The following is a 14,299-nucleotide window of genomic DNA, read 5'->3' on the forward strand; positions in this document are numbered from 1 at the left end:
ACAAGACTTTGGAATACCATGGAAGTGTTAATACAGAGCTCCAAAATACCCCAAATTCTTCTTACTTGATGAGTGCATTTTAAACTACTTGCAAATACACAAAACATAGAGAAATACACAAAAAATTCAAAGATCTGTGAAATGTGGAGATTTTTTCCCCTGAACAACTGAAGATTCTGAGTGCCATTGTGGTTCCAGTTGCATTTACCAATTGGGATGAAGGGGAGTGTTCTACTATGCAAATCATTTAATAGCATTTCACAGCAATCCAATTGAAATAAATCATTAACATTTTCATTGTCACCTATGAACTAGAGTTCTTTGTGGAGTAAGAAACGTAACAAGGCTGGGAGTGGTGGCTCAAGCCTGTAATCCCAGCACTTTGAGGGGCCAAGGTGGGTGGATCACGAGGTCAAGAGATTGAGACCATCCTTGTCAACCCCGTCTGTACTAAAAATACAAAACATTAGCTGGGCATGATGGAGCGTGCCTGTAATCCCAGCTACTCAGGAGGCTAAGCCGGAGAATTGCTTGAACCCAGGAGGCGGAGGTTGTGGTGAGCAGAGATCGTGCCATTGCACTCCAGCCTGGGTCACAAGAGAGCGAAACTCTGTCTCAAAAAAAAAAAAAAAAAAAAAAAAAAAGAAGCGTAACAAGATTGTTGACTGCTTAATATAGTATCAGATAGGCATTCATTTATTTTTTCTTAGGAAATTAGTAATAGTACAGGAATAACTTCAATAGCGGCAATAATAACTCACTCTAATTATTAGAATTCTCTTCATTAGCTCAAATGTATCTAGTGTGTTTGCCAAAAGTTTAATTAAAATAAGATGGCTGGAATAATTAATATCATAGTAAACATAAGACGAACTAATAAAATTGTAACTTTTTTCTTTCATTCTTCTTGGCTATGCTAAAAGAGTCCATTTCAATTTTCAGCAATGAGTTACTTAAAAGAGTTTCTATGATATTAAGAGGCTTCTTGATATTTCTCTCAAAGAGGAATGAAATTTAATGTCAAGTAAGCTTCTATCAGTGTGAAACAATGGTACTATGTTATGTGAATCTTAAAGACATTTCCACTAAGTGAAAAAAGCAATTTCTACCCAAAACTATTAAAAATTCTTCATAATGAGGTTTCATTTTTGTGAAATGTAACTGACGAGCTTAATTCGCTAAACTGTACAAAAACAGATATATTGCTTAGAAATGCACAAAATTTGCCTCCAGCTAAGTATGTATAAATATATGTATGTTTAATCTATGCATTGTTTAAAAACTGCATGCTGAAATATTTATAAATAGTATATTAAAAAATTTAGAATTTCAAGTGGCCTCTTTTAAGATAAACTTATTAAATCAAAAGCGTTTTGACACAATATGTACATGAACTTTCCACCTCTCTACTTCTCTGAGGAAGAACTAATGGCTTTTAAAAACAGAAAGTCGTTGAAAATACAATGTCACTCTCACGACAGCAGTCTTTGGGAATCCTCCCCGTTTGCTCTCTTCACCTCTCCTGGAGCATATTAAACAGTAAGATGCAGTACACAAGAACTATCAAAAGGGAGCACTTTTGAGCCACCAAAATTGTGTGTTAGCCTAAAAACCACAATCTCCCCGACTACAGACAATGATACTATCTTAGGTATTTTATGTGCTAAAATGATCATTAAAAATTAAGCACCACATATAAGCTGCCATTTAGAATATTAATTTACCTTTGCTAATCATCTTTTTAACTTGAGGCTAAAAGAGTTCACTTACCATTCGGATATTCAGGCTCAGTCCAGGAGACATTAAAGGAGTCAGGTGAATACGAGTGGGCTTTGGGGGCTGGCACGCCTTCAGGTATGTCCTCGTCAGTTAGGGCCTCACTGGCTTCACTCACTGTGCACCCGCCACCTGTGCAAGCCTAAACAAAGATGCAAAAAATGCACGTTTCACTCTTGGTCCCAAAAAGTTCTCATGAGCACTGAAGAAAGAGAATTCATAATAAAAGTTTCAGATTTTGTTATGTGGTGTTACCTTTACTCCCCCAAAATTAATTCATTTCAATGTTAAGATTTAACATTTAGTTAGTTTGCTTTTTAAGACATAAGATAACCATCTCCAATAGTTAGAGAATAACTGATACCGTGTGAATATGTGAATTAAAGATGCATTCGAAGTTAGAACCTAGAGATGTAGGACACATATTGACTGGATAAACAGTCCTGCTGGTTAGCCTGCACAAGGGTTCCCAGAGTGAATTAAACACACACACACACACACACACACACACACACACGGCATGTGTACACAACATGAGTAAAGTATTAGAGGAAGACTACTTCAAGATAAAACAACTGATTTCTAAGGAAGAAAAGATGTGCAGCAAACACAATGCCTTTTATTTCTGTGTGACTAGTATGTTTATAGTATAACACTAATTAAAATTAAATAAAAATATTTCTCGTAAAACAATAAATACAAAGCAGTTGAGTGAATGTTTAATGGCTTAAAGGATCACATAATTTACTTACGTGTCAGGGTAGTTAGGCTGCATTAAAACATGTCTGACAAATTTAACATGATCCCAGAACTCTCTGTTCCCTAATTAAGTATCACTAATGTCAGAAGTGGTAACATGAATGTTAAAGATATTCAGAAACTTCCGTGTATACTTTCATAATGAACTCTAAATAATTTTTTAAACTTACTGGACAAGCACTTCTCTAGGAAACTGATACATACATAAAAGGGTTTTTAGCCCGTATTTGGTAGCAAATATTAGTGATTATATCCTTATATAACAATGATATTCGAAAACTATACTTAAGCTTACTTCAGTAACTCTTCAAGTTACAATTTCAACTTATACAACAAAGTTTAAAAATCTTCCAAAAAGCACTACATTTTACCAAAATCAGGAAGAAAATAAAGCAAAATCAGAAGATAATGTAAAAATGCAGAGTTATTTAGTTCATTTTTGTATAAGGCAGATATTACTAAGATAAAAAATTAAAGCATCTATTTGTTTAGGTGTCTCCTGTGATTTTTCAGTTTAATACTGAGGGAGTGGTTTTGTGATTCTTAAAGCAGTCAATATCATTTTCCCCTAAGATAGAAGAAGGCTGTTTGATTTTTAGATTTTTTAAACTATTGAGAATATACTACTATTTGCAAAGTTGTTGTAACTAGTTGCAAATTCTTCATTATAAGCATAAACAACAGTTTATGGTCAACAAATATGGACATTAATCTCACTTGCTATTCAAGACTATAGCAGTAGCCAGTGTCTTCAGGATAATTTCTTACCAGCTTAAGCAAGTTTCAGATGGGTTAAATTGTGGCCTGGGCATGAAATTGCATCACGATTGGATACCTAATTAACCTCTGTGTGTTTCCTCTAATTCTCAGCTGCGGTATGTGCCCTTCTACGCAAGAAAAAAACCAGACTCCTCTTGAGAATGGAATCTTTGCAAATGAAGAGGAAGTCAGTTGAGAAGGTGGCCAAACTCTGACTCAAAGCTTTAGGACAAAAAATAACTCAAAAAATAACTACCTAATGATTAAAATAGAAAAAAAAAAATGAAGACCCCAGACATTTTAAAGGTGCTAAAAGTCAACCAGAAAATATAGCAAGAAAAGAGGCCAAATGAGACAGCTGAGTTATCAGAGGAAAAATGGTCAAAGAAAAATTCTTTCCAGTTCTCAGGGAGGAAAAAAAAAATCCATCTATTTGCATTTTCAGATTTTTTTTCCTTAGAAGGGAAAAATGTTTCAGCTTCTTATTGTTAAACTTGTAACACACTGGGATTTAATTCTGATAGTCTATTTGCCATTTTTTTTTCATATTTGTGTACTAAAATAGTTTCCCTGCCAACTCTCCCAAATAAATACTATAGTATACAACATATAATCTTACATTTTTTAAACAGTGTGAATTAAAATTTACTTTGTTTTGAGGATTTTATGATGTCTTCTAGGATAAGTGAAAATATTCCCTGGTTTGGAAACACCGTTTTCTTGTACTATGTCATCTGAGACCTATAAACCGGTAACCTGACAAAGAAATCTCTTTAAGAAGGCCAGATGCAGTGGCTCACACCTGTAATCCCAGCACTTTGGGAGGCCAACGCAGGTGGACCACCTGAGGTCAGGGGTTCAAAACCAACCTGACCAACATGGTGAAACCCCATCTCTACTAAAAATACAAAATGAGCCAGGCATGGTGGTAACACACCTGTAAGCACAGAGACATGGGAGGCTAAGGCAGGAGAACTGCTTGAACCTGGTAGATGGAAGCTGCAGTGAGCTGAAATCATGCCATTGCACTTCAGCCTGGGCAACAAGAGTGAAACTCCATCTCATAAAAAAACCAAAAACAAAAACAAAAAAACTCTTAAGAATATAAGGCATTTATAAAAGAATTTTTCTTGTAAATGAAATTATTGATAAAGAGGCTGCTGAAGTAACAGAATTACCTGCAAATTTTTATTTTGTTTTGCCCACATTTTTGGGGTGCTTCAGAGAATTCCAAGTAAGCAAGACAATATCTTAGTTCCTTTGATGAGAAAATAAATGTTCTTAAAGTCACTTCCAATTGGTCTAATCTAATTGACATCATCTAAATGAAAGTGAACCAATCAGTATCTTGTTTGACCTGACTGCACCAGAGGCCACTGCATTCAATACAGCTGAATGCTGATTAAAATTCTGTTTGGAAAAACTAAACAAAATGATGGAGTTGATTAAAGACGTCTTTACGAAATGGCAAGGTCTTTGAAAGTCTGAGAGCCATTAAAATAAGTTATTTCAACCCATCTCCTATAGCTTTTCTCAATTACAGCTATTTTGAAAAATTCATAAAGGCATAATTCTGCCTTGAAATGATGAGTAACATCTGACCAAATAATTCTGGTACAATAAAATGCATAAATAATAAAACTGTATAAATCATTTTTTGCAATCATGACTATGAAAACAATCCAAATCTAGTATTCCCTTCCTTTGTTGTTGTTGAGATGGAGTCTTGCTGTGTTGCCCAGGCTGGAGTGCAGTGGCCCATCTCGGATCACTGCAACCTTTGCCTCTCAGGTTCAAGTGATTCTCATGCCTCCACCTCCCAAGTAGCTGGGATTACAGGCTTGCAGCATAATGCCCAGTTAATTTTTGTATTTTTATTAGAAATGGGATTTTGCATGTTGGTCAGGCTGCTCTGGATCTCCTGGCCTCAAGTGATCTGCCCACCTGGGCCTCCCAAAGTGCTGAGATTAGAGATATAAGCCACTGTGCCTGGACCAAAACTAGCATTCCCCTTTTTCCAGTAAGTTTTCAGGTACATAGGAATTGGGGGTGTTAAGAGTGCTGCATATTTTAAAGCATAAAGAAAAAGACCACTTGATCCATAATTGCTTAAAAAGTTAAGCATACCATTTCCAGGAACATACAACACTTAGACTCCATCCATACAATTGGCTAGCAGTAGTACGGAAATTATCAAACAACACCTATTTTTATAGCTGTTTGTATTAATAACTTCTTTATTTTTAACTTATTGTATTCTTTATTAGAAGCTATCACATTTTATCATACTTCAGAATAGCTTTTGTTGAGTGTAGCAATATATTGTGCTAATTTTTTTTTTTTTTTTGCAGTGGAAAGAGTATATGTTTTCTAACCACACAGTTCCCAATTCCAATGTTTCCAAGAAAATTATTTAATTCATATCATAAAAGTCTCATGACCTTTATGAAAAGATGTCCTTGGTAGTCATTCATTCAGGAATTGTTTGTTCAGCTTCCAGTTTCCAATAGGCACTGTGCTTGAAATTGCAGATCAAATTTTGAAAAATTCAGTCCGCATGTTTCAGCAGCTCATAATCCAGTCAAATGTGAAAATTAAATGATGTTACATGAAGTAACATACCTGCTCCAAGCCTAGAGTAAATCATAGTGGTTCAAACCCCCATAATTCTTTCTGTATTCCAAAGGCTGCTTAAAGGCATTGTTATCTTTATGTTTTGTTTTCTAGCCCTTAGTCAACATGCTAAAATGATCTATAAAGACAACTCCACTTTGCTGAGAACCTGCTCTCGATCTACTAATCTAAAGACCTTGAAAGCCAGTTATTACATTGCAACTGTGAAATATACAGTAATCCCTCAATTAACCAGGATGAACCTAAAATGTTCCGATTCAATTAATTTACTGCTTAATAGAGTTAAGTAAAAAACCTGTTAGTTGAATCCTTCGTGAAAATATATTATTTTCTACCCTAATAAATACAGTTAACTTGAAAATAATGTGAGCAAGTTTATTTCCCTACCAAGACTTAAGGCAAGGATTTTCACATCTTTATGACATCTTGCATCAACACTATTCAGTGGCTGACAGATAGCATTTGACTCCATAGAATATTGTTTGGGATGACTTTTTTTAGCATCATAGAATTTTATGGCTCAGAGACATTAAAAATCATTTAGTTCAATGTTCTAATTTTAGACTTGAAGAAAATAAAACTCAGTGAAGTTAAGTGAATTTGCCTTAGGTCACACAGTTAGTAGCAAAATCTGAATTAATACTCAGGGCAGATGACTTCTAATCTACTAGTATGTATTTTTCAAGGTATTACAGATTTATAAAATATAGGAGATTGATATGAATTCTGATTGACTGCACAGCATATCCTAAAAACTGCCTTAGGAATAGAATCTGTTTTCTGTCATTTGCCTACTTCTGATAAAAACCAAGAGCACAATTTCTTAATTTTGGTTGCTTCCAAACAGTTAAGACTTTTCTTGATTTTGATATTACCACTATTTTGAAAATAGCTTGTATTTCTCCATTAGTATTTGAAAATCAAGTTAGTTAGTATACTTCTTACTTAATGGGTAATAAAAGTGTAAGTAACGGAAGTGCTGCTTCATAAACTCTGCTTTGCAGAACACCTAGGCACGTGGAATTAGTTTTGAATGGTATTTTTCACCACTGTCTGATTGCCCTTGTTTTATGGTGTCAAGTCAGACAGTTAGCAATAGTTGAATGTAGTTTATTTTCTCATGGTATAATATTTAGAGCATTCAAGAGCATGTTAAGTAAAATGAATGCATACACAGTGTCTACATAAATGTAAATTTATTCATAATCAAGAGCAGAATATTTTCTATGGCATTTATCAAAGCAAATATCCTTATATAGGTATTGCTATAAAATGAAGAGTGTGTTTAAAACAAATAGGGACAATCTCATGTTTATATTCAGTTATTTTCAGATGTGCTATTAAACTTAAAAAAGATTATATTTCATCAAAAAACAAAAGGAACTACTGAGTATAAATTCCACAGTAATATCAAGGTCTTTTAAAAGACCTTTGTGTAAAAGTGCTATTTTGCATTAAAAAAAAAATGCTATTGTCTGTCTAAAGGAACCTCTAAACTATGTTGATTCTGGGGTTTTATTAAGTGTTCTGAGACAGTAGCATAATGTAAACCAGAATGTAATAACAATCAAGAATATTTGATGGTCATTTAAACTTCCATTTACAAATATAAGATCTACATTTTTATACTGTGCATTGTTTTTTTAAATGAATACAAATGCCACAGGGAAATAACCTTGTTAATCCTAACACTTTAGAAATAGTTCTTAACAATTGTGATGTTCTGCAAGTAATTAAAAAAATCCTGATAATCCCAACTTTGACTTGGGTAAATCTACTGACTCACACTGTTATTCTATCATTTTGTCTAAAATAAAATAAATATGTAGGTATTAGATCAACAGAATTCACATTTAGGAGGGGAAGTGAGTTTTCAGTATAAATAACAATACACGAGCCTTTGAGTTTTTGCTTTTTCTTAAGTGAGAGAGAAAGAAAAGATGGGACAAAGGGAAGAGAATAAGAAGTGCAAGGGATGGGGACAGAGAAAGTGATGGAAATAAACTTACTCCCAGCTTGATGAGATATTTATTACCAGGTAAAAGGTACTGTAGCATATGATCCTGGAAAAGTTCTGTACTGTTATAAATGACACTCCAAATTGTAAAATCATGTGTTTGATTTGAAATATATAATATATAGCGTTCCAGAATCCCACTTATTTTTCTTGGTTGTTTCCACCTGGGAATGGTAAAATATAGCATTATTATCATTCATTCAAATCAAAACTGATATATGCAGGATTTTTCAAAGGACACATATAAAGCTCGATTTGTGACACTTTTTAAAAAAACACCAATCTCAAAACTGATTCATTTAAAATAAAACACTAAAGTAGTTATCCAATGCCAATCCTGAGGGGCAAAAAGAAAGTAAGATATGGTTCCCGCCCTCTGGTTACTTGTAATTTTAATTCGCTAACGATACAAACATGTCTATGTGAGTATTTATTTTGAATTTAAGCTGTAGAACAAAAACTGTAGAACTAGAACATCTGAGAATTTAGATATGGGGGAAAGAGGGCATAGTATAATTGTCCTGCAAAATCCAGGAATCCAACATGGGGTTAATACATAATCATGGAAAACAGTGAAATTGCTGATTGGAAGGGCTAAAATAGTCAGGCAGCATTTCTTGACTGAAGTGACACATTACCTAGATACATAAGATTTTATTGTTAACAGATGGATTGGATTTGGATAGGTAAAAGGAAGGATAGAGGGCATTCAGATGACAGCTGCAACGTATCAGTGGAAATGAGAAGGGCAAGTCATAGAACAGACAGTAAATTGTTAAACTGAGAAATACTTGAGTTGTGGGGAATCTTTTTTGGCTAAGTAATGTGGCTTGGCTTAGGGACACATGAAGACAATAGGAGAATTTAGACATGGAACAATGAGATGTGAATCATAATATATTTCAGCTTGAATGAATGTCATAATCCATTCAGTCTAAACTCTTATTTTACAGATAAGAAAACTGAGACCAAGAGAGATAAATATGAACAAGCATTAACTCTTGATAAGAGAGATCTATTAGATCTTAGTTCAGCACAATAGCACACCTTATACCTCATTTATTAGGAAAGGGACAAGAATCTCTAATATCAGGAATCATCTGAACATGCCTATATGTGAAACTTCCTTTCTGACACCAAATGCAGGAATAAGGGAGTAAGATGTTCCTGGTTTATACTAAATATATATATATATATATATATATATATATATATATATATATGCTTTCTAATACCAAATTATTACAAATAATGCCCTGTATATAAAAAGTTCAAGGCAGTCATGAAAGTGGTTGGTTTTTCCTTTATTGAAGTTTGCATGGAATCTGTATACCTATGTAGCTCAGCCTGATTGCATAAAGACAAAATGGAAATTAGGCTGGCAAGTGATAATCAAAGGTTTCCAGATCCACTGAACTAATCACTTCTATGCATTTAATCACAATAAAATTAATTTTATGTCACAAGCTCCTCCCCTGATTGAATTCACTGAGAGTCTTGCATGAACCAGCATGTGAGAGAGACAACATTTCTACTTACTGTACGTATATAGTTCTAGAATCCAGGACAGTCAGAATTGGGGAATCCACATGTTCTGGTGGCAGCTGTGCTGTGTGCAGTAGAACCCAGGAACTGTTTGTACAGCCCACATGTGTGCATGCACTGAGTAGAAACTGGTGGGGTGTAAACACTGCTAAACCTACAAGGTAGGAAGAAACAAGAATTTACTTAGCATTATACTTCTTACTGAGGAGATTTCATTCCTCCACTGTAGTCCTACCTCAGAGAACTATTAAGGTAAAGCTTAAAATATGCATAAATAGCCTTAAAAATCAAAAGCAATATTATATAGGGTGCTTCATCTCTTAAATGTACTGTGGTTATGTTTAAGTAGACAAGTGTCAATCAAACTCTTGCTTTGACTTTTTCATTTTAACAATTTTACTGTTTTCTTGAATGTCTGTGACCAGGTAAATCATTTGCTAAGTTTAGTCTTAGTGCAATGGCTCTGTTTAAAAATAAATGAGATATTTAAATTATTTTAAAGCATATTTGAAGACAACAGGAGTTGGCTTTGAAATGCAAATACATAGTTTGTAACAATGACTTTGAGCTTGTAATTCTGTTCCTCAGATTCCTTTCTTCTTCTGTCCACCACCTATTATTTGACCTTCAAATTGTGGAGGTGCAGTGCAGGTGACTGTTGGGGTGACACTCCTTGCGTCACCCCAGCACAAGATGGAGTTATATTAGCCTTTTCTCTTTCTCTTTGTACATACTTTTAGCTTAACATTTAAAAACATTACGTCATGACTATCTGATACACTAAACACCTTAAAAGCAGCAATAGTAACATATTCATTTTGCATCCTTAGTATGTAGCACAATACCTGGCACATTGTCGGTTTTGAATATGTGTATCTGAATGAATGAGGAATGAATGAATGAATGAGATGTAGTAGGTCTGAAATATGACCATGAGAGTAGAGTAGTGCCCTAGGCCGAAAGAATCTCCCCCTCCCCTGAACTTCCCTGGTATTTTATATTGTCTGTCTGTCTGTCTTTCTTTTATTTTTTTAATGCATTTTAGGTTTTGGGGTACATGTGAAGAACATGCAAGATTGTTGCATAGGTACACACATGGCAGTGTGGTTTGCTGCCTTCCGTCCCCTCACCTGTATCTGTCATTTCTCCCCATGCTATCTCTTCCCACCTCCCTACCCCCTGCCCCTCCCCCATTTCCCCCCAATGGACCCCAGTGTGTAGTGCTCCCCTCCCTGTGTCCATGTGTTCTCATTGTTCAACACCCGCCTATGAGTGAGAATATACGGTGTGGATATCAAATTCTCTTGTATTACATTAAACTAATCTGTAATATACTAACTCAATTCTAAAATATCCTGAACACTTCATTACACTTGGTAATCTAACTTTGGTTAACGTTCAGTCAGGTGTACTAATACTGTAACACTACTAGAAACAATTATTATTTTCTGAAATATTTTAAAAATCAGTCACAATTTAAGTAACACATATTCCTAAATCTCATTAACCATAAACCATTACAATTTCATGTTGAAGAGATTAATGAAATGCAACCTAATTCAGGCAAACAGATTTTGCATTGCACTGATAACAAAAGTAAACTGGGGAAAGAATACTTTGATTTTCATGCAAAGTGTAATCAATTGGTTAAACATGTAGGTCACTAGAAGAGAGATTAAAAAATAATTTACAGTACATACAGTTACCTTAGAACAAAATTTGTCGACAAGAAGAGACTCTCAATGCTTTTGATCAAACCTTGTTTTCTTTACAAATTCTATCCTACAGGGATGCAATGGTTGCAAGATGAGGTGAGGCGCTCCCAGTCAAGGTAGTCAGAATATATGCTTCAAGGACACTTTGAAGCTGCTGGTGAAGCAACATGGCATTGCCAAGGACTGCTGAGAGATGGCAGCCACAGTCGTACTATGTGTATACAACTGAGACAGAACTGGGGTGACTTCATTTGGACCAACATTCTAGGAAACTTACTAAGTTAAAAACCATTAGAGCAGTGTCCTCAGATGCTTACCAAGAGAGTAGATTACTGTTTACTGAGAGAAAAGCAAAACTACCAACAGGGCCAATCTTGGCCAAAATTATAATGTGTTTATATGCTAACATATTGTATCTGCTATTCCTCTCTTCTCTTCATCTTCTCTCTCTGGTGACCTTTCTTCTCTTTCATTGTTCTCATCTGTCTGAATTCCTTGTCATCCCTGAAAAGAAGAAGCTGGGGATTTGACTCTAAGTCCCATTGCAGGAGCAAAACCAAGGAGGTCACCAAGCCTAGAGGAATTCCTGATGGGTAAGTCAGTGCAATTGGAGAAAACCTATGATGTTTGAAATGAAAACACATTTAACTTTCTGAAAGAACATCCTCTAGCCAGAAATTATATTCCCTGTGGCCAAATCCATGTGACTCTGAAATATATAATGGCCATATCAGATTGTCTTAGCTACAACTGAGACTGGATGCTACAAAGTTCTTTGACCAGCGAACTCTTTGGAGTGGGATTGTTTTTCCTTCTTTCTTTCATTCCACTTTGCTAAGGCAGGGATTTAGTTGCCCAGTTTGTAGGTGATGAAGAAGTTACTCCATTCAAAAAAGGCCTCATACTTGCTTGCATATGTTTCCATGGTGTAGACTTGCATATCTGGAACTTAGGTATCTCAAGCTAGGACTTAGGTATTTCAAGAACACATTGTCATAGTAGCACATATCACAGTGTCTGCTTATCATAGAATGCCCCACTTACCTTTACACTGTAAACTCCATGCATTGAAGGTGACTGTGATCACCTAAGTCTTAAACCCACACAGAATATCTCCCTCAGATGGAATTAGCTTCCTCAAGCAAATAGTTCAGGGTTTATCTGTGCTTTGATTCTTCCAAGGACTGGGAAGTGTCTATTTCTATAATAATTGGGACTGGGGGGTTGGAGTCAGGACAGGAAGTGAATTTACTTAGAAGGGTCAAGTTGCTCGAGAGGTCTGGAATGGCTAGTGAGCCAGGATTGAAATCATAAATACTCAACTTGTCAAATCCTCCATTCCTAGTTAAGTTTACCTCTAGATTATCCAAAGCATTGTGAAGTTTGTGGGTAAGAAACTGTTGCATTTTAGAAGACAGCATGACTTTAAAGTGAATGTGTAACAGAGTTTAAGAAGTTCATGCTGCATTACCTGAAAAGGGCTGCAGAAAACAGAGAACAGGGGAAGGAGAATTAGAAGTTCTGGTAATTTAATAGGTAGGAGTCAGCAGAGTTCTCATCGGGAAGGTGACATTTTGGGCAAAGACCTGAAAGGGAGTGAGTATAAAAGCTGTGGGAATTTTGGGGTTGGACCATTCCAAGAGAGACAACAAGCACAGCAAAGGAAGGAGGGACATGCCTGACACACTTGAGGACTAGCAAGGAGGTGGCTGGAGCAGAACAAATCACGAAGAAGTAAGTTAGGGATAATATCAGAAACTTAGTGAAGGGCCAGTTTGCACAGGCCGTGTAGGTCTTTGTAAAAATTTTGTTTTTTAATCTAAGAGGTTCTATTTAGACAGCTACTAAGGATTTTGAACAGAGATGTCATGCAATCAAACATGGACTTCATGAGTATCACCCTGGCTGCTAGATGATGTATAGATGGTGGTGAGCAAGAGCATAAGAATAAATGTCACTAAAGGGCTATTTATAATATCAAGTAAGTGGAGGCCTATAATAATCAAGTAAGAAATGGTTGGATTTCAAATATGTTTTAAAGGGAAAGCTAACAGGATTTCCCAGTGCACTATAGGTAGAGTATGAAAGAGAAGAGCCAGAGTTGACTCCAAGGCTTTTGACCTGAGCAAAGGGAAGGATAAAGTAACCATTTTATTGGTAGAGGAAGGCATGGAGGGGAAAATAAAGGATTAATATTATGAATGTCTATTAGACATTTGCTATGTTAGTTAGATATCCAAGAGGAGATTGTCAGGATATTTGAACAGAAGTTTGGAATCACAGATAAAGTTAATGGCTTGAGATATCATTTGGTAAGTCATCATCATATAGATGGCATTTCAAGTGGCTAGGAGTGCAAATGGTGTGAGTGTAGATAGAAAAAAGAAAAGATATAAGAACCAAAACCCTGGGATACCAACATAAGAGACCAATGAGTAAAGGAGCAATCAACAGAGGAGACAGAGAGTGAGCAGGAAGGTATGAGGAAACATTGAGATCAGAGCATCTTGAAAGTCAAATGAAGTGATTTTTAAGAGTTAGAGGTGAAATCAGATGAGAACTAAAAATTGATAACCGGGTATAACAATATGTAAGTCATCAGTAATTGTACAATTGAAGTTTCAGTGAACTTGTGGGCACCAAAGCCAGACGTGAGTGGGCTTATAATGAAATAGAAGAGGAACTAGAGAAAGTGAACATAAAGAACATTTTCAAAAACTTTTGTGGTAAAGGAAAACAGATGAACAAAGCAATAGATAAAAGTGAGTAGAATCAAGAAAAGATAATTTAAATGAGAGAAAGTTACTTAAATGAGAGAAAAATTTATGTTGTTTGTAATGGGATGACCCAGCAGTGAAGGGAAAACTGGAAGTGGATGAAAGAGAGAAAAATGGTTGGAGTTTTGTCCAACAATATGTGAAAGAGGAGAATCTAGTTCAAAAGTGAAAGAGTAGAATTTGGAAGGAGACAATTTATAGTAATGGGAGGGAATGCAGACTATGTGGGTGCCAATGCTGGTGGGTTGGTAGAGGGTAGCAGAGTCTATGGGTGTTATCCTCTGACTACTTCAATTTTCCCAGTTAAAAAGCAAGAT

The 14,299-nt window shown here is 35.5% G+C and overlaps 1 protein-coding gene across 1 annotated transcript in view; it reads right to left on the minus strand.

Annotated features, from left to right (window-relative positions):
• Positions 1 to 14,299, minus strand: part of USH2A (usherin) — a 777,205-nt gene that overhangs the window by 356,293 nt on the left and 406,613 nt on the right. Inside the window, exons 32-34 of the mRNA XM_003930351.4 lie at positions 9,485 to 9,644; positions 7,938 to 8,109; positions 1,771 to 1,918 (exon numbers count right to left, since the gene is read on the minus strand). Coding sequence (XP_003930400.3) covers positions 1,771 to 1,918; positions 7,938 to 8,109; positions 9,485 to 9,644 — 480 coding nt within the window. The remainder of the gene's footprint in view (positions 1 to 1,770; positions 1,919 to 7,937; positions 8,110 to 9,484; positions 9,645 to 14,299) is intronic.

This window comes from Saimiri boliviensis, chromosome 14 (genome assembly GCF_048565385.1).
Source record: "Saimiri boliviensis isolate mSaiBol1 chromosome 14, mSaiBol1.pri, whole genome shotgun sequence".
Lineage (NCBI taxonomy): Eukaryota > Metazoa > Chordata > Mammalia > Primates > Cebidae > Saimiri > Saimiri boliviensis.